General features: G+C 53.5%; 10 protein-coding genes across 10 annotated transcripts, besides 2 other annotated features; 5 read left to right on the top strand and 5 right to left on the bottom strand.

The window, feature by feature from the left end:
* Window positions 1-425: 425 nt before the first annotated feature.
* NFIA_023010 (kinesin family protein) lies at window positions 426-1,796 on the top strand (the record flags this gene model as incomplete). The annotated part of the gene is made up of 1 exon (XM_001265486.1): window positions 426-1,796. One exon carries the CDS (start codon window positions 426-428, stop codon window positions 1,794-1,796), a length of 1,371 nt encoding a protein of 456 aa, XP_001265487.1.
* Window positions 1,797-2,023: 227 nt separating this feature from the next.
* NFIA_023000 (MFS transporter) lies at window positions 2,024-3,998 on the bottom strand (the record flags this gene model as incomplete). The annotated part of the gene is made up of 3 exons (XM_001265485.1): window positions 2,024-3,270; window positions 3,317-3,570; window positions 3,970-3,998. The coding sequence occupies 3 exons, from the start codon at window positions 3,996-3,998 to the stop codon at window positions 2,024-2,026; spliced, it is 1,530 nt and encodes a 509-aa protein (XP_001265486.1).
* Window positions 3,999-5,120: 1,122 nt separating this feature from the next.
* Window positions 5,121-6,305, bottom strand: NFIA_022990 (zinc-binding alcohol dehydrogenase family protein; the record flags this gene model as incomplete). Its single annotated transcript, XM_001265484.1, has 1 exon — window positions 5,121-6,305. The coding sequence occupies one exon, from the start codon at window positions 6,303-6,305 to the stop codon at window positions 5,121-5,123; it is 1,185 nt and encodes a 394-aa protein (XP_001265485.1).
* A 344-nt stretch (window positions 6,306-6,649) lies between these two features.
* NFIA_022980 (Zn(II)2Cys6 transcription factor domain-containing protein) lies at window positions 6,650-8,000 on the top strand (the record flags this gene model as incomplete). The annotated part of the gene is made up of 3 exons (XM_001265483.1): window positions 6,650-6,787; window positions 6,838-7,149; window positions 7,212-8,000. 3 exons carry the CDS (start codon window positions 6,650-6,652, stop codon window positions 7,998-8,000), a joined length of 1,239 nt encoding a protein of 412 aa, XP_001265484.1.
* Window positions 8,001-9,615: 1,615 nt separating this feature from the next.
* NFIA_022970 (putative alpha-L-rhamnosidase A) lies at window positions 9,616-11,628 on the top strand (the record flags this gene model as incomplete). Its single annotated transcript, XM_001265482.1, has 2 exons — window positions 9,616-10,716; window positions 10,762-11,628. The coding sequence occupies 2 exons, from the start codon at window positions 9,616-9,618 to the stop codon at window positions 11,626-11,628; spliced, it is 1,968 nt and encodes a 655-aa protein (XP_001265483.1).
* A 451-nt stretch (window positions 11,629-12,079) lies between these two features.
* On the top strand, window positions 12,080-13,399 carry NFIA_022960 (putative formaldehyde dehydrogenase; the record flags this gene model as incomplete). The annotated part of the gene is made up of 3 exons (XM_001265481.1): window positions 12,080-13,120; window positions 13,171-13,240; window positions 13,281-13,399. 3 exons carry the CDS (start codon window positions 12,080-12,082, stop codon window positions 13,397-13,399), a joined length of 1,230 nt encoding a protein of 409 aa, XP_001265482.1.
* A 299-nt stretch (window positions 13,400-13,698) lies between these two features.
* Window positions 13,699-14,890, top strand: NFIA_022950 (branched-chain amino acid aminotransferase; the record flags this gene model as incomplete). The annotated part of the gene is made up of 2 exons (XM_001265480.1): window positions 13,699-13,765; window positions 13,818-14,890. The coding sequence occupies 2 exons, from the start codon at window positions 13,699-13,701 to the stop codon at window positions 14,888-14,890; spliced, it is 1,140 nt and encodes a 379-aa protein (XP_001265481.1).
* Window positions 14,891-14,932: 42 nt separating this feature from the next.
* Window positions 14,933-15,000: a microsatellite.
* A 40-nt stretch (window positions 15,001-15,040) lies between these two features.
* NFIA_022940 (cytochrome P450) lies at window positions 15,041-16,621 on the bottom strand (the record flags this gene model as incomplete). Its single annotated transcript, XM_001265479.1, has 2 exons — window positions 15,041-15,456; window positions 15,505-16,621. The coding sequence occupies 2 exons, from the start codon at window positions 16,619-16,621 to the stop codon at window positions 15,041-15,043; spliced, it is 1,533 nt and encodes a 510-aa protein (XP_001265480.1).
* A 625-nt stretch (window positions 16,622-17,246) lies between these two features.
* Window positions 17,247-17,579: a mobile genetic element.
* Window positions 17,580-18,286: 707 nt separating this feature from the next.
* On the bottom strand, window positions 18,287-21,479 carry NFIA_022930 (uncharacterized protein; the record flags this gene model as incomplete). The annotated part of the gene is made up of 2 exons (XM_001265478.1): window positions 18,287-21,161; window positions 21,238-21,479. The coding sequence occupies 2 exons, from the start codon at window positions 21,477-21,479 to the stop codon at window positions 18,287-18,289; spliced, it is 3,117 nt and encodes a 1,038-aa protein (XP_001265479.1).
* Window positions 21,480-22,163: 684 nt separating this feature from the next.
* On the bottom strand, window positions 22,164-25,659 carry ireA (bifunctional endoribonuclease/protein kinase IRE1; the record flags this gene model as incomplete). Its single annotated transcript, XM_001265477.1, has 2 exons — window positions 22,164-22,620; window positions 22,676-25,659. 2 exons carry the CDS (start codon window positions 25,657-25,659, stop codon window positions 22,164-22,166), a joined length of 3,441 nt encoding a protein of 1,146 aa, XP_001265478.1.
* Window positions 25,660-26,071: the final 412 nt, after the last annotated feature.

The following is a 26,071-nucleotide window of genomic DNA, read 5'->3' as shown; positions in this document are numbered from 1 at the left end:
TAGATAATATTTACAATCATTTCTGATGCTATATTGGATTCCAATGTTGGGTTGCTCGAATACAATATCGGCCATGGCAAAGTGATGCCTGAGGCATAGATTGACTGTGGGCTAGTATCTGGCTGCCTTAGGCATTAACGCTATCCGAGCGGCCACGAGGATAACCGTAAAGGTAATTCAAGGCTAAGACATTCCTTAATTGCTTGGACATGTCAGTAAACAGAATGACTCGGTCGTCACTAACGTCAATCATGGAATTCCACCAAAATCACCGGCGGTCAAGGTGGATTGCCGTTAATACGACCTGCCCGAGACATGGCGCTGGTGCCTACTCCTTAGCTTGGGGGCTATTTCGAATCTCGACTTAAATTCAAAGTAGATACCCTGTTCAAGTACTCCGTAACTGGCCAGAATTGATAACAAGCATGCAATCAATCAAAGTCTTCATCCGCTGGCGTCCTCTCTCGCCATCCGAGGCCAACACCCCAGAAATCACCCGAACACAGCATGCGCATCCTACCAACAACACCTCCGCGCTCTCACTCACCCCACCGCCATCGCACAAACTATCCCGCCCCTGGAAAAGCGAGTCGGCGTTTACCCACATCTTCACCGCAACTGACAATAACAAGGCCGTCTTCGAGGCTGTCGTAGCCCCGACCCTCCCCCGCGTCTTGAACGGGCAATCCTGCAACTTCTTCGCCTACGGCCACTCCGGCAGCGGCAAGTCGCACACCATCATCGGGTATGACTTCAAGCATGCAGACGAGTTCGGGCTGTGTCTATCGGCCGCAAGAGCGCTCTATGAGCATCTCGACCAGCTGAATGCAACCGCTGGCACTAACGAAAACGAGAAATTCCTTCTCGGGCTACGCATGTACGAACTTCGAAAAAATACGGCATTCGACCTCCTAAACGACAGATGCAAATGCCACATCCGGGAAGGACAAGACGGCAAAACGCACATCCGCGGCGAGACGGAGACGCTCGCCGACGGAAAAGTCCGCGTGCGGCCGATCGTCACGAAGGCGTGCTCGACCTTTGACGAGTTCCACGCGCAGTTGCTGGCGGGGATTGGGCGCCGCGCGACGGGGACGTCGACGGTGCATGATCAGAGTTCTCGGACGCATGCTGTTTTCGAGGTGGAGATTGTCACGCGGGAGCTCCTGGATGCGAGGGACGCGGTGGTGGAGCGGCAGTCGGAGCTTGTTCCTGTTGGGAAGCGCGCGACGGATATCTATCTGGAGGAGAATTCGAAGGGGTTTATTCAGATGCCGGATGGCAAGTTTGCGCCGAATCCGGAGTATCGGATTAACCAGGCGGCGATTGATGAGGCTGAGGCGAAGAAGGCGGAGTTTGAGTCGTATGTCCAGAAGGCTGAGGAACATGTGGAGGCTGTCAAGCGATCGTGTCCCCATGCTTGTCTGGGTGGGAAATTAGTCTTTGTGGACTTGGCTGGCTCGGAATACTACCACGACAAGGGTACTGTTTCGACATCTCGAGCGAAGCAGACGCCCCAGGAGCAGCAGGAAGGGAGGCAGATCAATACCGATCTTCTGTCCTTGAAGGAGGTCATCCGCGCGATGGCCCAGAAGCAGAGTCGCATTCCATTTCGGTCCTCGCCGCTGACCATGGTCCTGCGTGAGCATTTCCTGACAGGTGAGGGGAGTGGCGGGTTTTCGGCGATGATTCTCACAGCATCGCCTTCGTCGGAGCAGTACACTGCGACGATTGACACGCTGAAGTATGGAAACTTGATTGGCGTGGCTGGAGAGAATGTCAAGGGACGTAAATAGGGCAGTAGACGTGGCCAAATCTACCACAATTTATCTGAAATCTTCAATGCATGTCAAGTATGAGCCACCGGCAATTAGAGACCAGTCATAAATCATAATTTTTCTTATCAAGGGCTCTTTGCCTGGCAGCCCTGTAGTAGATATCAACACTGCGGACTCGCGACATATCTTCCATCACACAAACACGTGTTATAGATCAGATAATTGCAGATCTGCCATTCTATGAACTAAGCCAACGCATTCTTACTCTTCCTCCGAATCACATACCCCCATTTATAAAACGCAAACGGCACCGGCACCATCACCGCCGACGCAGCCCCCAGCAAGGTCAACGACCACTTCACCCCCAGGTTCTCATACAGCGGCATCGAAGCCAGCATCATCCCGCCGGCGGACAGGCACCGCACAAAATTCACGCTCGAAAGCGCAGAAGCAGACCAGATACCGTAGCAGTCTGTCAGATACTGATAGCACGATATGAAAACAGTGGTGAAGCCGAAGCCGAACGGGAGGGATCCGACGATGGGGACCCAGGGGGAGATCTGCGGCTTCGTGGTGTAGGCCATCCAGAAGAGGGAGAGGGGGATAGTTGGGGCACCGAACATGGCGTAGTAGAGATGGATTTCTGGTGGGGGTTTGGCGGACTCCGGATTGGCGTCGGCTTCGTTCTTGGATGATTCGTTGCGTTGTTGGGCCTTGTGGAGGGCTTTTGTGTAGATCTTATAGATGACTGGAATCAAAGGTATGGCGCAGCAGTTGCCCACGAACATGGCGATGAAGCAGAGCCCCACTTGTCCCTTTGAGAAGGAGTATGTGTCTGCGAAGATGTACTCGAAGCCGTTCAGCCAGGTAAAGAGGATGACATAGATGATGGCCAGGTAGAGCGCGCAGACGACGACGATGGGCTCGTAGACGGTGAGGTAAAAGGGTCGCCAGATGCCGAGGAGGACCTGCATGGCAAGTGAGGTTTTGCGTTCTTCCTCACTCGACTCTTTGTGCTTGTCGGTTTTGGCGACACGCTGTATCTCCCTCGCTTTGAGCTGTAAGAGAACTGGGTGGAATGTCTCCGGCAAGAATAAGACGACACATGCGAGAAAGAATCCTGCGACAAGGGCAGTCACCCAGTCAACCCATCTCCAGGATATGTCGCTTTGGGCAATGTATCCTCCAACCAGCGGTCCCGTAGCGGAGCCCACGAACGCTATAACAGAGAATATTGGGAAAACATAGACTTGCTGGGTCGTGGTCCAGAGGTCGGACAGTGAACCCCCAGCACACACCAATGGACTGGAGCCAGAGAACCCGACGAAGAAGCGAAATATGCTTTGTACAGCAAGGCTGTGGGAGCAGCCTGTGATGACCACACAGACAATGAAAATAACCAGAGACGTCACATAGACAGCATTGCGGCCAAACGTCTCGGAGACGGGACCGGTCACAAGGGCACCAAAGGCAAAACCAAAAAGGAACATAGCTAGACAATCATTAGTTCTGTAAGCTATTGCACAACAGGAACCTACCAGTTGCCAATGTCTCTGCCTCTTCGCTGATTCCGAACTCGGATGAAATTTTTGAGCCTACCTGGGAATCAATAGCCCCTGCAAAGGAAACCCACGCCGCAATGGACGAAACGATCACAGTGGCTATCCATTTTATTGCTGCATTCCAGCAATGCGCATCGATTGCGCCGATGTCATCAGAGGAGTAGACCTTTGAGACGACATCGTCATTGGACGCAGAATCTGAGGAGTGCCGTCCTTCTTCAGCACTCCCACTAGCATCTGAAGGTTTTGTCTAGGGAGTCAGCTTTTCTCTTGCTAACGTTCGCTGAATTGCACGGTACCTACCGATTCACTTTTCAGCGCACTCCTGACATCGTTTTGGATCCGGCGATGCTGGAGATATATTTGCATTAGACGCGACGAGCTTGAGGACAGAACGCAAGAATACAGAAGGGTCAATCACGGAATCAGGGGTGTCAGACTGTCAACCATGGGAACAATTATATGAAGACAGGCATCGGGTACGTCTCTGATGTGTTTATTTGTCATGATGCCAGTACAGATGTGCCTTGATCATGAACTTGTCCTGGCAAGGAATGTGCCGAAGCCATGGTGTAATATGTGGGGGTGATCAACATAGGCATTTCACCAGAACTATTAACTAGCCTTACGAGGTCTCCACAACCCATGGCCGGACCATGAAGAACATTATCGGTTCCAAGTCATGGGTAGGTTAGATCTGTAGATCTTCACTTGTTTGTATAATATACATCATTATGACAAATCCACCAGTAAGACAGCTGGAGTTATTCGGTTGGTGTCTGAGGTTGCTTCGGCTAAAGAGAGTTGACCTCCATCTCAACTACCTGCTCTCTCTTGATCCTACAGATCTATCAATTGAATATATCCTGCACTATTTATCTTATGCTAGATACTGCTGTCAAGACACCTGACGCGTTTGTATGCCTACTTCTACCTCCTCTTCTGCTTCATCCTGTCAATTGTCACCAAGTCAGATAGCTTCATGTCCACTCCATCAATGGGTCTACCTTGAACGTCTCATTCCGACAGAACGGCATTAAATCGCTCAACTATTCTTCTAACTGACTTACTGACCACTACATCCCCCAATTGAGTGTTGTCGCCTGTGCCTGGGAACCCCATCCAACCCCGATTTGCAGCAATTAGATCCGAGAAGAGGTCAAAAGTATGGACTATGACGGTCTAGAAGATACTGTTTCATATATACTGGTTAGCAGACAGTAGTAGCAATACAATAGCTGTTAAATCCACAAAGTACACGGGTTTCCAGATACATAAGTGGCTGATGCAGACAATAGTGAACCTTATCTGATATAACACCTGCTTCCGCTGCCTCTAATAGTAAGAAATATAACTAGATATGTATATGACTATGTAGTTGTCATGAGTATGAAGCCATTGAAGATATATCTCGATGGAAGCCAGGCATGATTTGACCCTATGGTCAAATCAAGTAGACCTTTTGCCTCTGGACCATGTTGATAGGTGATCCCCTAATAACACTATCTTTAGCAGCCTAAACAGATCATATTCATATCCATGGAACTTTACAAAGACCTAAGATAATGTAATTAGAAGACAGTGTCAGGAGTTGATAGGGACACCCCAACTTTACTACAGAATAGGAACTCTCAGCTATACATACTCTGCAAAAACCTATTACAAACTAAAAGCAATACGTGCAAGTGTTCTCTGGTTGGCTTCCTACTTCTACGCATCATCTTATCTTTCTATGCCAATTTTTCTACTCTGCATCAACACCACAGATGTACTCAGTCTCTCACTCGGCTACCTCGATAATTAACTTTGTACAACTAACCCCCCGGAGCAGTTTGTCCAACCCAGCATTGATAGCCTCCAGACCCTTTCCCACGACGCTCGGCTCCGGACTTGGCCTGATGGTTCCCTTGGCCAGGTTCTCCCTCAGCCACGTCCCAATCCAGTATCTGAACTGCTCCAGCCTCTCCCCTTCCACCGTCGACGGCACCACAAATATCGTCTCTACCCCGTCCACAACCTCCGCATCCGGAGGAACCACCGGCGCCGACCCGATCTTCGCCGTCTTCCCTTCTTGATCTTCTCCAAGGAATGCCTTCAGCACAGCCTGACATGGCGCCAGCTGCCCGATCGCAAGAAAACAATGCCGGATCACTAACCCGTCCTCCCTGGCCGCCGAAACGATCGCATCCACAATGTGTGAGTCTTTGTAGTCGAACACGCGGTCCGCGCCTAGCGAACCCACATAATGCTTATTCGCCGATCCGGCCGTGGCGTACACGGCTGCGAAAGAAGAGGTGGGATCGTCCCGCAGCAGCCGGGCTGTTTGTATGCCCATGGTGCCGACGCTAGAGGAGGCACCCCAGATTAGGATAGCTTCTCTTTTTCCCGTGATATTAATATTCTTTTGCTCCCCTCTGTCGGTATCGGTATCGGTATCGATACTGGTAGAGCCAGCAGAGACCGGAGCAGAAGAAGCAGAGGCTTCTCCCGCGCGGGGTATCCCCATAGCATCCCACGCGTTAAGGGCTACCTCCACGGCGACCGGCAGTGTTGCCGCGTGGTTCCAGGACATGTCCTCGTCTGGAAGCGGCACAGCATGCTGCCAGGGGACGAGACACCGCTCCTGAAACGCGCCGTAGTCTGGATCGCAGGACTTCCAGACTGAGGCGGCGTAGGCGGCGACGCGGGTACCCGGGTTGAAAGAGGGGCCTGGATCATTGTCGGTAGCACCAGTCGGGACGTTGTCGCCGACCTCGAGGACTAAGCCGGACATGTCGAAGCCAATGACCGTGGGATACGCGGGTATGAAGAGGCCTTGGTCACGCATGTAGGCGTCTGCCGGGTTGAGGGCTACGGATTTGACGGCGATGAGGAGCTCGTCTGGACCTGGCTTTGGGGTGGGGCGGGATTGGAGCTCAAAGTGTTGGCCTTTGGCTGGGGAGACGGCTGCGAGGTGGGTGGCCATTTGGACTTTGGTCATTTGGTGTATGTAGACCTTTTCGAGGGGAAGGATCATACGTGAACGGAAACTGGTATCAAGTCAAATTCGATGATTCAGATGGGATACACATTATCCTCTTTTCCCAGGATATTGGGAATATCCCTCTTCTTATACAATCGCCTATCATCTCAACTACTTACTCTTTGGTAGTGATATAGTCAGGACAGAACTGCGGCCAATCAGAGGCCTCCGCATCCGAGGAATAGCTAGCGGGACGGCGTGTTTCCGAAACGAGATTAGCTGTTAACAATATGTGTGACGATGTGAAACTAAAGTAGTGTCCTCGGACTCCTTGGGTGACGGTGACCATGGCCACTCATCCACATCATCCCTCACGAGCAAGCTGCGCAAGTATGGGCTCAACTCGTCCAAGAGAAGTCCGGGAGCGCAAGACCCTGCGGAGGTCAAGATTTGGCTGCCGAAATTGCAAGCTCAGAAAACTCAAGGTGCGTGGCTGTCGGCTTTCCTAGACTGGTGCTTGGCTGAACGAAGATAGTGCGATGAAAGCAAACCTCAGTGCAAGAGATGTAGTTCGTTCGGGGTATTATGCAACTTCATGTCTAATATCCCCGACCTGCAGCCCATCGCCGCTGACACAGGGAAGTCATTGGTGGTTGAGGTTTTAGGAAAAGCAGAGCTTCAACCCCCGGTCACCAGTGCTGTCTGGACGTCTGACGAATCCACATTCTATCAATTGAACGCAAGGTGTCAGGATTTTATCACCCGGTATCTTGGTCGGAGTCTCATTACCCCAAATGACCCTAATATAATACACGTTAATCGCAGGCTCCTGAGACTAGCCTTCACAGTAAGTATATTGCATTGATTCTGTCAACGTGAGGGCCTGGGCTCGGCTAACATAGCTGACAGTACCCTTTTTTAATGCATGCCTCTCTAGCTGTGGCATTTACATATGACCGCCATCTGAATAGCTCATTAGGCTGTCGTCGCACTCTAGAAGAGTGCTATCACTGGTCACAAAGCACAGCCCTGCTCAACAGGCGGTTAAGGGAGCCGATTGAAGCGAAAGATAGGGATCCAATCTGGGCCACTGCAGCCGCTGTGGCTATCTTGACCTTCTCGTCCCCCGATGCACGCACGCCGGAAGAATCGTGGCCTTTAAAGTCCTCTGGTCACTCCGATTTGGACTGGCTGCGTATAAGCAACGGTAAAATGGCCCTGTGGCACATAGTGAATCCGCTACGACCGGACAGTCTTTTCCACGTCATGGCGGCAACCTTTGCCGTTATGCACTCACCCTTACCTGAGAGGGGCATAGATGGTATACCGGGGGCCTTGGCCGCCGTCTGTCTTCTCAACGATTCATCCACGGCGAGAAACAACCCGTATTTCCATGCCGCCCACGGAGTATCCCAGATCCTGGTCCTCCCGGATAGCGAGGTCACGACAGGTCAAACTCAACTCTTCATGCGCTGTATCCATGGCCCTTTCGAAGACTTGCTACTGAAAAGGGACCCAGTAGCACTTCTGCTGCTGTATCTATGGTACCGCAAAGCAGGTCGCAGTATATGGTGGATTGAACTTAGAGCTAGACTGGAATGTCCTTCTATTTGCTCGTACCTACAACTATATCACAAAGGGAATGTTGCGGTACAGGCATTCCTTCCAGGCGGTGCTCTCGCCGACAGATGGTATTAGTTAAGCTTCCAAAGACTCTTGGAATTGTTTAATATGAAGAACTGCAGTAGTGACTTTTGAGATTCCCACGGATTTTCCTGGTTGAGCGGAGGGTAGCAGTCGTACATCTTGGGAGTAGCAGGCTGGGGCAGATAAGGGTTAAACGCGTGAATAATCTGTAGATAATCCATTCACTCACATCTATAGATAGCACATCATTATGACAAGTAGATAGCAGTTATTCATTACCCACCTATACTCTCAGAAGTCGGTATCTTGAGGTCTCTCCAGCTGAAGAGTTTGACCTTCCCATTTCAGCACCTGCTCTTTCCTGAACTTCAATACAGCCGTTCTCCACTAGTGTTTCTACTATGCTACAAGTGTCGTCTGGACCTCTCCCCTCACCATGTCAGATGTTCCATTTTCTACCCTTGCCGCTGAGTCGAGTTCATTCATGACTGTGACCTCGGCAAACCAGTTTGATCAGCAGGCGGATTTTACAGATCACGTCGTCTCCTCGCTGCATCGAAACAGGGAGTATCATGAGTTAATATTCACCGATGTCCTCCCTCATGGGCGGACGCTGTGCATCAGCTTATTGATGAGATAATCCCATCTCGGTAAGTAGCGCCTTCTGTGTCTAGACTTTGGAGTCCTACTCATCCAGAGAACATCCAGGATAAGCTACAACTCTAAAAGTGGCGAGTTGCGAATCAGAGTCAAGCCAACCGAGATACTCGACTGTATCCAGGTGGTTGTTAAAACAACCGCTTATCTGGCTTTTGAATGGCGATATCACACTACAAGAACAGGAGCTGTTTGATCCAGGGGTCGGCACTAGTAAGTTGTTTTGTGATCTCTTGAATAACAACTGCACCATCATTTCTACTAAGAAATGGTTGCTTGACACCTTTTTAGCTCAGTGGTCTGAGTGCATTCAACATGATCTGGTTATCTTAGAAGGTAGTCATAGTAGCTGTAGTAACTACAGACGATGTTACTACGGGCATGGGCATGATGGCCGCTACAGACATGCCCAGGGAAATCATGTACCATCGGGTAATACTGATAGAACTGTCTTATCGGTAGACAGAAGAAGGACCGTCGATTAAAGGTGGATGAAGACCCGAACATTGACATATGAGTGCCGACTACCCCACAGCTTAATGCGGGAGAACTTCGGCAACCCCGCGTTCAACCCCACACAAAGACAGAGTACAAAGTTATCAACCTGCCCTCCCGGTGTTGTAAATCTACATCTCGGGCCAATAAACCTCAGTAAATCTATACATACCCCTCTTGGGCAGTCATGCACTAGACATCATCATAGCACAGCGCCTCCTTCGATCGGCTCTGGACTTCTCCACAAATGACGATCCCACCTCGATCAAGCTTGTCTTCTGGGGGATGGAAGCAGGAGTCCGGAATGTTGATCCGCCGAGAGCATTCTTCGTGAGACTAGAGATGTTCCTTGTTCTCGGTGAGGAATTGTCCGAATTCCTGCAAAACGTCATACTCGGCTGGGGAATCGGCATCTAGTGTATAGAAGGGAGAGATCGACGAGGAATATAAATGTACTTGCCTTTCCAGCATAGGTGGACTCAGCCCTGCTTCTTAATAGGAGCCAGTTGTAGAGATGCGATTCCTAATTTTTTTAGTTCTTGCAGCAGCAGTCTGCACTGCCGTTCCATATGAAGAGTATATCCTAGCACCAGCCACTCGAGATCTGATCCCAGAAAGGGTGTATCAAGTCAACGGCTCCATTTCTAACCCCTCTGCTTTAACCAATGCGAAAGGTGGGAAAGCGACTTTTCATGGTGTCTCATCCGTCACTTATGACTTTGGGCGCAACATCGCCGGCATTGTCTCGGTGGACGTCAGCCGGGTCTCCTCGCAGGATGCCTTCATCGGCGTCACGTTCTCCGAATCCAGCCTCTGGATCAACAATGAAGCTTGTGACGCGACTGCCGATGCAGGCCTTGACTCACCCTTGTGGTTTCCTGTCGGACATGGCTCGAGGCGATACACCGCAGAGAAGAAACACAATCGCGGTGCCTTTAGATATCTGACTCTCGTCACCAACACATCAGCGACTGTTGTTGTTGAGAGCGTCCGGGTCAACTTCACGGCAGCTCCGACTCAGAATCTCCGCGCGTATACGGGCTACTTCCACTGCGACGATGAATTGCTCAATCGCATCTGGTACGCAGGCGCATACACAAACCAGCTGTGCACCATTGATCCCAGCATGGGGAATGCGTTGCCTCTTCTAGGCACCATTACCTCCAGCGACAATATCACCCTCCCAGAGACTGTCCCCTGGTGGAGCAACTATACCATCGCCAACGGGAGCAGCGTGCTCACGGACGGAGCGAAACGAGATCGCCTTGTCTGGCCGGGGGATATGTCTATTGCGCTGGAGAGCGTCGCTGTCAGCACGTATGACCTGTACAGTGTGCGTGTTGCGTTGGAGTCACTCTTTTCAGTGCAACAGGCCGACGGCCGTCTTCCATACGCCGGCAAACCCTTCTATGACACCGTCAGCTATACCTACCATCTCCACAGCTTGATCGGCGTGGCGTACTATTACCGCTTCTCCGGAGACCTGAACTGGCTTGCCGCACACTGGAGCCAGTATAAACGCGCCTTGCAATGGTCACTGTCCAGTATCGACAACACCGGGCTCGCCAACGTAACCGCCAGCGCCGACTGGCTGCGTTTCGGCATGGGAGGCCACGTACGTTCCTTATCCACGTATCCAGTATCTTGCTAACAAAAACAGAACATCGAAGCAAACTCCATCCTCTACTTCGTCCTCCAGGAATCCCTCCTCCTCGCAGCTACACTCAACGACACCGCCTCCTCCTCAACCTGGTCCAGCATCGCAAGCACCCTTAAATCCTCTGCCAACGCCAGACTCTGGGACCCAGCCGTCGGCCTCTACCACGACAACGAAACCACAACCCTCCACCCACAGGACGGCAACGCCTGGGCCCTAAAAGCCAACCTCACCCTGTCATCAAACCAATCATCCACAATCTCCACCGCCCTCTCCGCCCGCTGGGGGCCCTACGGCGCCCCAGCCCCAGAGGCAGGATCCACCGTCTCCCCCTTCATCACCGGCTTCGAGCTACAGGCTCACTTCCTCGCTGATCAGCCGAGGCGCGCTCTGGATTTGATGCGGCGGCAGTGGGGATTCATGCTTGATGATCCGCGGATGACGCAGTCGACGTTTATAGAGGGGTATAGTACGGATGGGTCGCTGCATTACGCGCCGTATAGTAATGATGCGCGGATCTCGCATGCGCATGGGTGGGCTACTGGCCCGACGGCTGCGTTGACGATGTATGTGGCTGGACTGCAGCTTGTTGGAGCGGGTGGGGAGAGGTGGCTTTTTAAGCCGCAGCCGGGGGATTTGAGGGGTGTTGAGGCGGGGTTTGAGACTTCGCTGGGGAGGTTTGAGACGGAGTTCAAGAGAGGGGAGAAGGGGTATACGAAGTTGGTGTTTACGACGCCGGAGGGGACAAGTGGTGATGTGAGGATTGAGGCGGAGGGGTTGTTGGTCTCGAGCAATGGGACGAGGGTGAAGCTTGTTGAGGGGGTTGCTACGGGTTTGCATGGTGGTACTTGGAGCTTGAAGAGGGCATAGTGGTAGTCTTCATGTGCCTCTATCCATTCGAGTCGGTTGGTGTTGGACAGGAATGGGTAGTCACTCGTACGTACTCTACGCCAACGGTAAGAAAATGCATCCCTCTTCCAGCTCAGCCTCGACAGCTTGTATATTACCATGGTCATCGTAAGTAGATATTGCAATCCTTAGCAAGAGGCAGACCTCTGGCAGAATATTGGAAACTCGCCAAACGACGAAGCGGCGTTTGTATGACTTCATATCTCGGCTCTCCATTCCGACATACGCCATCAAGTATATGGTATCTTCAGACTCCATGCATTTTCACATATTACATCAAACAAGTGCATGTTGATACATAGACTCTCTACGGTCCCACCCTGAATCTACATTAATTCCACAAAATGACGACCGCAACTCCCAAGTAAACCTCCCTCATACTCCTCAAAACTTTGACTAACAGTATAGACCAATGACAAGCACGCTCTACAAACCCCATCCCACCGACAAAATGAAAGCCGCACAGTGGATGGGCACGCGCACAATCCAGCTCGGCACCGTCGCCAAACCTACCATCACGGACCCCTCGGACGCCATCATCCACATCACCCACTGCACAATCGGCGGCGCAGAGCTCCACCTCTACGACGGCGAACTCAGCGAGTTGCTCTCCAAAGGCGACATCCTCGGCCACGAGGCGATCGGCACCGTGGAGGAAGTCGGCGGGGAGGTCCGCAGCATCTCCGCGGACGACAGAGTCATGATCCTCCCCGTGATCGCCTGCGGACACTGCGAGTTCTGCATGCGGCAGGAGTTCTCGCTGTGCGACACGACGAATCCCTCACGGGAGATGGAGAGCGCGTACGGACACCGGGTGGCGGGGATGCTGGGGTTCACGAGGCTGTACGGCGGGTATCCCGGTGCGCAGGCGGAGTACGTGCGGGTCCCGAACGCGGATTTCTGCTGTGTGCGTGTGCCGGGTGATGTGGACGCGAAGAAGCTGCTGGGGCTGGCGCATGTCACGACCGCTGCGTGGCATGGGTGCGAGCTGGCGGATGTCCAGCCGGGGGATATAGTGGGTGTTTGGGGGTGTGGACCGGTAGGGCTATCGGTGCAGCGGCTGGCGGTGCTGCGCGGGGCGAAAAAGGTGTATGCCGTTGATAAGGACGCGAGCCGCTTGCAGATTGCTGAAGGGTTTGGGATGATTCCTGTGGATGTCAGCGTGCATTCCGAGGTGGGGGATTATATCCTGTCGATGGAGCCCCGAGGGTTGGACTGCGCGGTGGAGGCGAGTGGGTTTCGGAGTACGCAGAAACCGCAGCATGCGGCTATGCGAGCGATTGGGCTTGAGCATGACAGCAGTGATACGGTGTCGGCGATGATCAAGGCGACCAGAAAGGGAGGCCATCTTGCGCTGCTTGGAGATTTCTTTTATAGGACGAATGATTTTCCTATAGGGCCGTTGATGGAAAAGGGATTGACGATCAGGGGCGGACAGGTCAATTCTCAAAAGGTATTCACGTCTCAGATATGTGTGGGAATTGAATGACACTGATGGTATAGTACCATCCCCTTCTCTTGGACATGGTGACGCAAGGAAAGTATGATCCTTCGTGGGTGTTTACATACGAAGGTATGTCTCCAGCGTCTATTTGGCTGTGCTGACGGGACAGATGAATTCGAGAATATCGTCGAAGACTATCGCCTGTTCTCACGGCATGAGATTCCTGGAGGGTTGAAGGTGTGTTTGGTGACGGAGTATGGTCGAGGTCATGCTTCATCTGTGCAGTGAAGCTATACATGATCAACTGACACATATGATTGGCGGTTAAACTGTGGAGATAACTAAGATCTGGCTAATAATTGACAAGAATTGGTCAGAGATGACCGATGACTCACGATCTGACCTCAGCTGCATTGTACATTAGTTAGTTATTTGTATCTTGCATGCCAACGTGGATGTTGTTGTAGTGTTGTTCCGTTGTTCCCACCTCCACCGCTTCCATCAATTACCCCTCTGTCCTATCGTCATCCTTCTTCCTCGACATCATCTCAACTTACACACACCAACTACTCAATTCACACACCACAATGTCATTCCCCCCGCCCCCCGTCGACACCATCGACTGGTCCAACGTCGGCTTCAAAGTCCGCGACGGTAAGCTCCCCTTCCCCCCCCTCCAACTGCCTCCTCATCTAACACCACCTAGTAAACGGCCATGTGGAATGCCACTTCTCGCACAGCACCGGGGGCACATGGTCCTCCCCCAAATTCGTCTCCTCCCCCTTCCTCCCCCTCCACGGCATGGCCCCCGGCCTCAACTACGGCCAACAAGCCTACGAAGGCCTCAAAGCCTTCCGCCACCCAACGGGCCAAATCTCCATCTTCCGCCCCGACCGCAACGCCGCCCGCCTCCGCCGCTCCGCAGAGTTCGTCTCCATGCCCCCCGTCCCGGAAGATTTGTTCCTGCAATGCGTCAAGCTAGCCGTCGCCGCCAACGCCGAGTTCGTCCCGCCCCATGAAACCGGCGCCGCGATGTACATCCGCCCCCTGCTCTTCGGCTCCTCCGCGCAGCTGGGCCTCTCCCCGCCAGATGCATATACCTTTGTTGTGTTTGTGATGCCGACGGGCGTCTACCACGGCGTACATGCCGTCGATGCCCTGATTCTGGAAGATTTTGACCGCGCCGCGCCGGAGGGGACCGGATCCGCGAAGGTCGGGGGCAACTATGCGCCTGTGCTGCGGCATAGTGCGCGCGCGGCGGCGGAGGGGTTCGGGATCACGCTGCACCTGGATAGTCGGACGCGGTCGGAGATTGATGAGTTCTCGACGTCGGCGTTTATCGGGGTGAGGAGGGATGGAGACAAGGTCACGCTTGTGCAGCCGGATAGTAAGAACGTGATTGATTCGGTGACGGCGCGGTCGGTGTGTGAGATTGGGGAGCGGGTGTTTGGGTTTGCGGTTAAGAAGAGACGGATTGGGTATGACGAAATCAAGGAATTTAAAGAGGTGATTGCTGCGGGCACGGCGGCGGCGCTGGTCCCCATCCGGAGTATCACGATGCGGTCGCGCGGGGATAAGTTTACGTTTGACTGCGGCGAGGATGGGCAAAGTGGGGGCGAGGTCTGTATCAAACTGTTGCAGACCCTCAAGGGTATCCAGGCCGGGAAGATCGAGGATAAGTTTGGGTGGAATTGTATCGTTGATCAGGCTCCGCCGGCGACATGGCTCGAGGGAGCAACGGGGCATGAGCAGGATGCCGAGGGGATCAATGTTCCATAGTAGCGTAGCTATGGCTAATCCAGACCTAAAAATATGATATACATACAAGAAGAGCGTCATGAAGAAGAGCGTCATAAAGAAGAGCGTCATAAAGAAGAGCGTCATAAAGAGCGTCAAAGTATATACATGAAGTTGAGAGATTAAAACAAACTAATTTCTCAAACTGACCTTAGTCCCATTCCTCGAACACAAGGTCAGAGTCAAATTCTCCTCCCACGGCCCCGGATCCCGACTCTCCAGCACTGCAAACTGCTGCGCCAGCCGGACAGTCACATACCCTGCCTCGGTAAGCGCATACTGCTGTCCCACACAGATACGCGGGCCCCCGTTGAAAGGAAGATACTCCCATCCTGGGCGAAGATCCGCCCAGCGCTCCGGCCGGAACTCGTTCGCATCGGGGCCGTAAATGTCCTCGCGGCGATGCATCGACCACACGCTGTACGTGACGATTGCGTCCTTGGGAACGAAAACGGGGGACTGGCCGTCCGGCCCGCCGCCGACGGGGAGGACGGTGTCGGTGATGGCGAAGCGGGCGTTTCCAGGGACGACGGGGTGCAGACGGAGGGCTGTCAGCGTTAGCATAATTCGCATTGTGGCAAGGGTTGCGAACGTACATTCATTCAAACAATACTTGACATAGGTCAGATTCCTCAGCTGCTCGTACGTGGGCGGCCGGCCGTTCAACGAGGCCACCTCGTCGCGCAGCTTGGCCCAGATGCGCGGGTGCTTGGCCAGCATGAAGAAGAGGTTACTCAGCAGCGAGGCGGTGGTATCGCGACCAGCCAGAAGAACATTCATGACCTCGTCGCGGATCCGGCGGCGGTCGCCCGTCTGCTGCGCCAGGCCGTGCAGGAACACGTATCGCTGTTTCTTCTCGCCGTCACCATCTTCAAGGGTCTTTCCGTCGAGGCCCTGCGCCCGCACCTCGAGCGCCTTGTCGACGAACTGCTCCACCAGGGCGTGACAGACGCGATTGCACCGCTCCACCTTGCGGTCGCGGTAGAAAGCAGCCAGAGGACCCAGCCGGATGCGCGTGGCGATCGCATGCTGCGCGTAGTTGAACGCACTGGCGAAGTCGTTCTCGACGTGTGCGTCGCGGCCGCCGGAGCGGCGCTTCTTCAGGGACTGCACGCTCTGGCCGAAGAGGAACTCGGTCGCCGAGTCGATGGTGTAGCTGAAGAAGAGGTCCTGGAGGTCGACGGTGCTGCCATCCTTGGGGATCAACTCCAGCAGATCGGCCATCTGCGCCTCGAAGATGGCGAGGTCGGCGACCTGTTCGCGGACGAAGTTGGGGCGGATCATAGCGCGCGATTGCGCCCAGTGCTCGCCGTCGGTGGTGAAGATGCCGTGGCCGAGGAGGGGGCCGAATGTCTTGTAACGGTGGCCCAGGGCGTAGTCCTTGAAACGGAGTGACAGAATCGTCTTGATGTTTTGGGGGTCGCGGGTGAAGATGATTGTCTGGAGGAGGCGGCGGGCCTTGATGGTGTGGCCGACTGCATCGAAACGGGCCTGCGCGCGCTCGAGGAACTTGTGTTCCTTGACATTCTGGATCGTGGCATAGATGGTGTCCAGCCCGAAGAAGGGATCCTTGGAGGGGATGCGCGGGGGTGCTTGGCAGTTGTGCTCACGGGCGAAGCGATACTGCGTCCATTTGCGGCGGAGAATGCTAAGCGCGTAAACCAGGACAGCTATCGCCCCTGCGATGAGGGAGATGGAGTAATTGGAAGTCATTTTGCGATGGTCGACGTTCTTCTTGGACAAGGGGTAAGATAATAATCATAAATAAACGAGGCCCAACCCGTGACTCACCTTACTCCAACCGGGCCAACAATCCTCCCGATTAAAAGGCAGACGCTGATGCGGTTAGACCGGTGGCTCATTGCCAGAACTCAAGTTGTGTCTGCATCGGCCCAAGACGAGGCCGAGACGCCGTTATTCGTCTGCTCGTACGAAGTATGCAGCAACGATCCATCCTACGTAGTCCTGCATGTCTATCTACGCCTCTGGGCTTCAGCCAAGGATCGATCATTTTCCGAAGTATCCGGTCATATCGTTGTTTCATCTATCAAAAGTAGTCTAGACTTTAGACTCTAGACTCCTCTTGACTCTTTTGATCCAAGATCCATAGGGGGTCTGCATATCCCGCAGACTGCACAATACTTGTGTGCTTAAAATGTCCCCCATCTTCTGCCATCACTCCACCCGCGCACGTTCTCTAGGGCTGATTTAAGGGCTAGTTCCGAGGTGTGTCCGTGCCGTTCGGTGGCTGTAGATGTGTACGTTTAACCATAACCGTAATTCCAAATGATCATATTTGAAGCTATTCCATCCACCTAACATGCCTAAATCTACTGATTTTACTGAATCTGACCTCCTTCTAGCCTTCGAAACTGCTCAGGCTCAAAAAAAACTGAACATCTCCAAGATTGCGCGTGAATATGGTGTTCCTCATAGTACCCTATGTGACCGCGTCAAGAACAGCGCGCAGCCTCAAACAGCCAGGAAACCAGTTAATAAGGCTCTTAAGGGATACCAGGAGGCTGCTTTAATACAGTGGATAGTCCGTATGCGAGATCAGAACATGCCAGTGACGCCTAAGCTACTAGAAGAGTATGTAAATTGGGCACTTCAATGTGCTGGTGAAACTAGATGGGTTGGTAAGACTTGGGTATATCGCTTTGAGACGCGCAAGGCCCTCTACGGCGCCAATATACTAAGCGTCAGGTTAAGCCACTTAGTCAAGATGGTATACTAAAGGTGCGCGATGCAAATCGATCAATTGTTTCAAGGAAGGCCAAAGATGCTGCTGCGGAAGAGAGACATTTACAAAGGCTGTGGGAGAAAGTGCAAGGTAAACCCCCACTACCAGCACCTACATTAGGGGATATGGTAATAAATGGATCATCAGAGGCAGCAGATGAAAATAGTTGATTTTTTTTGTATATATATAACCCCTAGTATGGCCTCAAAATCATGATTATATTCAAAATTGGCGGTTACGGTGCGTTGGCACGGATAACGAATTGAGGTCCTTGGATGGAGGCTGTGTTGAACCGAAGGGGAGTGGGCTGGTGCACAGTCACCAGATGAAATAAGACAGCGTTCAGTCTAGAAGTAGCGTAACATCCAACTATTGGACGCCCTGTTCTTCATCAGCTTACGAGAGCGGTTGGCAGTGCAGTGATGTCGACTGTCAAGTCACAGGTCAATTGTACAGGATTATCACCATTATGCTAAAGAGCACCAAGTAGATCGCAATCTAAGAACAGCTCCAGTAGTCCCAGTCCGAAAAAACCAACCTCGCCAGCAGACAACACACGAAATGATTACAAAGTATGCTTGAACGCACGACATGCTAAAGAAGGAAAAACAACCAGACCATCTGCAAGGCCCAAATTACTTCTTTCGCGCAGCTCGCAGTTTGCCCACCGTCCCACTAGACATGATGTCCCCATGATCCGCACTGCTATGGCTCTCGTTATCGCTGCCACTGTCCTTGTCGCTCTCACTCTCACTCGAACTGGAGCTGGAGCTCGAGCTTGACTCGCTCTCATCGGAATCGTCGTCCGACGGAGGCGAGAAGATATTCCGCGGCCGTTTCGGCGCGGCGCTGATCTTCTTCTTCGCTTGCTGTGCCTTCTCCGCGGACTCTTTCTTCTTGTCGACGAGCAGTGTCTTGAGTGTGGCACGGCTGCGACTTCCGTTTATCGGTTGGCCCCAGGATTGCGATGCCGACTGCGAGGGTGCGGGGGACCGCGCGTTACCTTGTGACGAAGGAGTTGCGCTGCTGCGGCGGAGGAGGTCAGCCTTGCTCTTGGCGGGTTTATCGGTGCCGGTCTGGGTTTCGGCCTCGGCGTCGGTCTCGTCGTCATCCTGGTTTTCGGACTCGGAGTGCTCCGAGGATTCTTCGGAGGATGAGGAGGTGGTGGAGGACACGTCGACTGGCTCGGAGGCGGGGGATTTCTTCGTGCCATTGGCCTTGGCGTTGGGGAGGTCACCGCGCTGGATCGTCGTCACCGGAGGCAGCTTAGCGTCTTCAGCGGAGTTCTCTGGTGGTTCGTTCGGAGTGCCCTTCGGTTCCTCAGTGGGGCGGGGTTTGGGTGCTGTAGGAGTAGCAGTCGAATCTGGTCCCTTCTTGGCCTCTGCTGCCTTCTTAGTTGAGCCTTTGCGTTCAGCCGTCGTAGGTGTAGTAGATGGCTCTGTCCCCTTCTTTGCTTCGGCTGCTTTTTTCGCGGAGCCGTTCTGTTCAGCTGCTGGCGTCGACTTCTTCGCACCACCCTTCGCCTTTGATGCTGTATCCGCCTTGGGTGTGTTTGCATTTCCGTGGATCTTGGACGAGTCCGCCTTCGGTTGCTTATCCTGCGAAGAAGCACCCATATCTGCCTCCATTTTGGCAATTTCTTCCCGCTTCGCCCGTAGATCAGCCCGAGCTCGCTCAAGCCTGTCTCTCTCGCTGGAGCGGTTGCGTTTCTCGAGTTTCTGGACCCGGTCCAATTTGGCCAAGAGCTCTTCCAGATTGCGCACGTATGCCGGATACTTATTCTGCTCCTTGGCCGCTCTAATCATCTCCTGAACTTCTTCCTTGTCCTTGTGATGCTTCTCGAATTTCTGATTCGCTTCTCGCATCAACTGTTCCACCCGTTCCTGAGGAACACCGGTAGGGAACACCATCTTGCTCGGTGTCGATGACTTCTTTCCGGGCTCAGAACCTGGTGTCCCCTTGCCCTTAGGGTTGGTCTGCGGAGTGGACTTGGGAATCAGCGTCGAGGCCGTAATGACCACGTCCTCTCCTTCGGCAAAAGACACAGACCGCCGTTGTGCCGACTTGTCTGCAGGCGAATCCTTCCGTAAAGCCGAATGTAATTGCTTCACTCGATCCAGAGCAGGAGTTTGCTTCGATGGCGTGGCATCGTTTTCCACCAACGACGCACGGCGGATCGTAGACGCTTTGCTGGAAAAGAGGGGAGTTCCTGATATCGACGTGGCCGCCTCCTGGGACAACTGGATCATCACCTGCGATTTGCTAGGGGGGCTCTTTGTGATACCCAGCCCGAGACCGGGTTTCGCAGACTCGGGTTTCTCAGAAAGACTTGGCCGTCGGCCGATTCCAGAGAACGACGGAGCTCTCTCGTGCCTTCGCGCCAATGGACTGCTTACGGGTGGCTCGGACAGCGACTGGCTTGGGTTGTTCTCCTTGTCCGACGATCCAGGGCTTCTGGGCTCCAAACGAGGCTCCTTGTTAGGTTGCTCTTCCTCCAAGCTCTTCTTTCTCTTGCGTTGTCGAACCGCGGGCATCTCCCCCTTAGAGGAACTCTCTTTGCTCCCATTCACCACCGGCTCATCCGTCTCCTCAGCTTCGGCCTCAGCAGGTACTTCCTCCGCCGCCGCAACATCGCCGTCATTCATCGCCACATCTCCATCATTGTCCAAATCATCAGCTTCTTCTTCCTCCTCCTCATCCGACTCGCGTTCCGGCTGAGAGATGTCTGTTTCCACTTCCTCCTCCTCATCCACCTCGCGTTCTGGCCGAGACGGTGCTTGTCTCGGACTCAAGGGTGATTCCGATCCAATGCGCTCACGCTCCGTTCGATTCGACGAGGGAAAGTCCGGTTCCGCGACAAACTGTGATATCGACCGAGTGGCAGGCACCTGCTTTGAGACGGAGCCGCGTTTCGCGGGGGATGTCTGCGTCTTGGGCGTCGGGGTCCATTGCCGTTCCGGTGAAGGCGACTCCCCCAGCTCCTGACTCTCCATGCGCTTGTGTTGTGGTGTAGCCGCAACAGCTCCACCCTGGGGTTCCTGCGAATCGTTCTCATGGACAGGCGACTCGCCCCACCGCGGAGGCGACATGGGGATCTCCTCTTGCTCCACGGAGGAAACCGGCACCTCCCTGCGACGCTCGCGATCGTCCGCGGTAGCTGCAGGCGTAGGACCCCCGTTTACCTGGGCACTTGGTGTATCGCGTTCTGAAAACGACTGAGACTCCTCGGCGATAGTAGGGATCTTGCGCAAATTCGCCTGCACCGCCTCCTTCTTGATCTTGATCTGGCGCTCAAAATCCTGCGCCGCGGCATCCCAGTCCTGCGAGACGGAGGGGAACCGGACAGGCGCATAGGGCGCTGGTTTCTGAATCACACGAACTGTACCGCGCTGGTCGGCGCCATCGGTGCGGGCCCGGCCATTATCCACAAACACATCGGCGACGGTCAACTCGGCATCGAGATCGTCGGAGTCGTGCTCGTCGTCGACAAGTTTCTTGATCTCCAGGGGCCTAGTCACGATATCCGTAAGCGCTGCTCGACAACACCATACCTCTTCCAAATTCAACCTGGACGGATGGGACTCACTCAGCGTTCGGCCGCAGCTTCGCCCATTTCTCCCGGATCATGCCCGCCAATCCACCCATCGTTACCTCCTCGGGGTTCTCCAGGACCAACAGGAAGGAAGCCGGCTTCCCCGCTGTCGATCCAGAGTTCTGACTCGAAGCATCACGGTCACGGTCACCCAGGAATGAGCGGATCGAAAATGACGAAGAGGACTGGGTCTGTTCGCGGGGGTAGACCTTGACCGTGAGACGTAGGAAAACCATTCCGGAGAACAGTTATATGTAAATGAAAGTCGCGATGCGAAAGTATCACGGGAGTATCATAATATTGCGAGCACGGCTGTAAATTAGGTACTGCGTAGGTTCTCGAGATAGCGGACAGTCGAAAGAGGCGATGGGAAGATTTTCCGTCGGTGTTGTAGAGCGCGGAAATGGCGAATGGAATTGCTCAATAGCTGGATCAAAGAATGTGTAGTAGGCAGAGTAACACAATGCAGAGATTAGAGAATATTCAACATTGAAGAATGAGCAAGACAAAGGATGGTGTCTGGTGAAGACACAGCAACGTGAGAAGCGACATGGAGAAAACGCGGTGACCCACGCGACTGAACACTTTAAAAAAGTAACCGCTCTGGTTGGCTCCACTGTCTGCACCAGCCACCAAAATTTACCAAGATTTAACTACAGGGTCCCCCTCGACAGAAATGTGACAGATGTCGAATTCTGCAGAGACGGATATCGTGCAGCGACTGATACAAGGCACTGTGGAGATTTTCTGTCCATCATTGGTCAGGGGTTCTGTGACATGTCTCCGTGCAAACAAACCACAGGCGAGGCTGCCGCCATGTCCCATTAGAGTATGCAATCATCATGAACAATCAGGATTTATATATTCAGTAAATGTCTTAGTATATATAAAATCTTCCAAACCCATCCAAAAGACCTAGTCTACTCAACCGGAGTAAAATATCGTTTGAACCGGTCAATCTTCGTCAAACGCAACTCCACGATAACCGAGTGGCAGCTCATCAAAAGACTAGGAAACCGAACGGTCCAAAAATTCAGGTACCCCTCTGGCAAGCCGCCAATATGTGCCTTGAGATGTGCCGGCATGTCGTTGTAATGATTGCGCTTGTTACGTAGCGCCCGCAGAAGATCCAACATCTTCGAGCCCGTGTACTTGCGCTGCTTGCCGAGGTTGTCCTTGAAATCCTTAGGCAGAAGACGTAGGAAATCCATCTCAGGGCCCATCACACGGCAAGCCACGGATTCGAGACACAAAAGAGCGTCCGAAGGAGGGTCCCGTGGCTCAAACTCAAAATGATCCGATACGTCGCAGAGGAAGCTGAGACGGTCGGACGGGTTCCAGAAAAAGGGGTGCATCAGAACAGCACTGGCGTCGGGTCTGGGAAGAAGTCAGTAAATATGCGAAAGCCTAGAGAAGAGGGAGAGGAGTTAACCGTTTGCGAGGGTCAAGAGATAACATGGATCGGATCAGGTCATCTGCCTCAAAGGCGTAATCGCCTAGGCGCTGAAGTTCGTCCAGGTTGAAGTTGCCCTTGACGATATTCGCCTCCCGCATGAACTTCCCATTCTTATCAAAGGGATGGCTACCCCGCGTCAAGACGTAATAGAAAACGCATCCCAGGGAGAAGATGTCGATAGCGCGAGTTGCTCGTCTGTTGGTTTGCGGATCCACCACTGCTGGCTCAGAAGACTCGGTATGCTGAGACTCGCCGCCTTGGATGGCCGAACGGTTGTCGTCGTCAACCAGCAATTCTGGAGCTCGCCAACCAGACGTACCTGCGGCATGCGCTGTAGTTGCTCGGAACGAGCTCTGATTATCGTCCAGCTTCTTGCATAGACCAAAGTCAGATATGAGCAGCCGCAGACACCGCGAGCCTGTGCGTCCTCGAGGCATAGCGACAAGAATATTCTGCGGCTTCAGGTCTCGGTGCACAATCTTGAGTGAATGCAGGTATCGAACACCAGCGATGATCTGACGCAGGATATCGGGCATATCCAAGCCACCCTGAACCAGCTGGGGGTAGTCACCCGGACGTTCAATCAAGTCCTGGAGAGAAGCAGGGCACAGTTCCAAAGCGATATAAAGGAAACCGGCCGCTTGCTCGCGACAGAAATAGCGAATGACGTTGTTATGATCGTCACTCTCCTGCAACAGTCCAACTTCATGAGAGGCGATGTCGTAGAACTCAACCAACATACGTTTGACCGCAACATCCCGACCATCGAAGGATCCACGGTACACGACGGTTCCGTGGCTGCCATGACCGAGAACAACGTCGCTGAATACCCTGAGTCGACCAATTTGAAGAACACCGTCCATTTCGATAACCTCATTCGATACGGTCCGCACTAGCTGGACGTCGGGTTCCAGACGGGACTGAGGCTGCAGGTTGTTCACTTGATCCACGACTCGGTCCGCCTGATCCTTTGATTCACCTTCCGAATCAGGCTTCTTTCCGCGTCTGTGACTCTTTCCGCCCCGTCTACCTCGGCGGGCCTTTTTCTTAGGCTTCTCAGGCGACCCGGCCTGGTCCAGTTCCTCGACATCGTCGTCACTGTCAGGGTCGCGGGAGGGTTCGCGAATTTTCACTCGAGGGGTGGAATCAGGGCCAACGGCACTCCGGTCTCGTTTCGGTTTTGGGGTTGCATCGCCTTCTTGTTGCTCTTCAGGTACCTCGACCTCGACCGTGAGGTTCGATATCGGTCTGCTAGGACTGGCATCACTCTTGAAATGAGTGTTTCCGACAACAGGAGTGGAGGGGGTCGACAGTGGTGGCTGAGCGTAGGACGCGATAATATTCTTGACGTCCAGTTTCTGTTTGGCGAGTTCCTGTATGTTGTGGGAATTGAAGTAGATGAAGGCACCAAAGAACAACAGTAGGATGGTCACGAAGATATCAACAGCGTTATCCCAGCCCTTTCGGATAATTGTACTGTGCCGCAGAGCCGGTGGTAGAGCCAGTTCGGAGGGGCTGCGCATTAATTCTCGTGGAGTATCATTAGCTAGCTCTAGGGGCGATGGCCCTGAGATACTAGGGATATTGCGGACGACCCTGGGACCATTCAGCGAGTGAACTCCAGCCAGCGCATCACGCTGTTGATTGGTTGACAAGCTGGTCAAAGGCTGGCCATGCCGTAGGTAGTCTTTCTCGTAACACTGGGCCATTTTGGCGCGTCCTGTCACGAGAGGGTAAGTCTCCTCGGACATTGCAAACCATCCGCCCGCTGAAGTGCAATCAACAAACACCCTCGTATCTCTGTCATCCAACGAGCCGTAATCCGGATCAGGTGGCTGCAGGGGTTGCGATAGAAGCACAAGCGGAGTGGCTGCTTCGGGTGATTCGGCGTTGATGGGGCGTGCGACATCGAAAACACGAACCACAGGAGACGAAAAGCGCTGGGTGTAACGAGGACGATCCATTCGTGAGTGATCAAATCCCAATACCACGCCATCATGCATGCTGTAAATATGGCTCTGATCCATCGTCCGGAAGTACTGGCTCTGAAGATCCATGTCGCGGTTGTTGGCCGTCCATTCGGAGTACTTCAACGTGCAGATCGGATCACCGGTCTCTGTGTTTTGTATCGCAACCGCATACTCAACACGACCAAGCACCAGGGTGCCGGAAGGTGTATCACACTCCTCAGCTTCCAAGTCAAACCCGTCGACCTTGCGGCACCCGTGCCCAGAGGTGATAGGACCTCTGGAGCTGAAAACTTGTAGGATATTTCCAGTCCGCGCATCCACGGTATATAGAGTTGTCTCCTTCCGGGCCGTATAGGTAACGGCCGGTTCTGTCCCCGAGTAGGGAGTCTGCTCCACCAATTCCTTGACGGTCAACCCCAACTTCTGCAGCCCCGCATCCGGACCGGGGCTATATATATATAAATTGCCATCTTGACTCGGCTCGACAATCCAAAGAAAATCATCTTCGGGCTGAGCCCGATCGAAGCTCGACCGGTTGGCTCGATGGTAGATGCTCTCGACCATGGGGCTGCTCGGGACCTCGAGGGCCCAGCGAGCTGCGCCGGTCTTGCGATCGCGTGCGTGAATGGAACCGTCGACGGTCGCCAGTAGGACAAAGTCCTCAACCTCCCAATCCTGCAGAGACCGCGCGTGAAGCTGCGGTGCCAGGCCGGCAGACGAACTGCTGGCCTGGCCAGGACGGGCTCGAACGGCGCGGCCGGGGCCCGCCAGAGCCATGGTTGCTAGGGCGCTCGCATCGTTGGATTTCACGTTTATTGTGGGAAGGGGGTTATGGTCGAAAGAACGCTGTGTCGGAGGGAGAGGAACGGACAAGGTCGAAGGGAGGTCATCATGTTCCTGCAGCTGCTGCGGAGCAACAAGAATAGGGAGCAGAAGTAGGGCGACGCTGGCGGGGAGGGTCGTACGGGCGCCAGGCAGCCGCCACCGCATGGTGAAAAAGCTACAACGTCGGCAAAACGATGAGGCTTTGCAGGTAATCAATCACTGGAGGATGAAGATGAGGATTTCATCAGGCTCTTCTCAAGGGGAAAAGGGAGAAGATTCACGACAGGATGACGAGAAGCCAGGCCGGTGAAAGAAGTTCGGAAATGTGTGGTTCGGACGGAGAGTGCGGAGGGGGGCGCCGTGGTACTAAAACGGGACGCTTCAGGCGTTCAGGAACCAATAGTGATGCGATACTAGTGGGTGGAGGGGAACAAAGGACGATCTGGCCTCGACGGAGGAGACTGGAGATCGACTATAAATGTTTATTCTCCTCGTAGTTGAGCACCCGAGCCGGCTGGCATGGGAAGAAAGAGGAGCAATATATGAAGAATATACGGCGGACGATGTAGGAACGAAC

This window comes from Aspergillus fischeri, genomic scaffold (assembly GCF_000149645.3).
Source record: "Aspergillus fischeri NRRL 181 1099437636249 genomic scaffold, whole genome shotgun sequence".
NCBI lineage: Eukaryota > Fungi > Ascomycota > Eurotiomycetes > Eurotiales > Aspergillaceae > Aspergillus > Aspergillus fischeri.
This window is presented reverse-complemented; position numbering and strand designations above follow the sequence as displayed.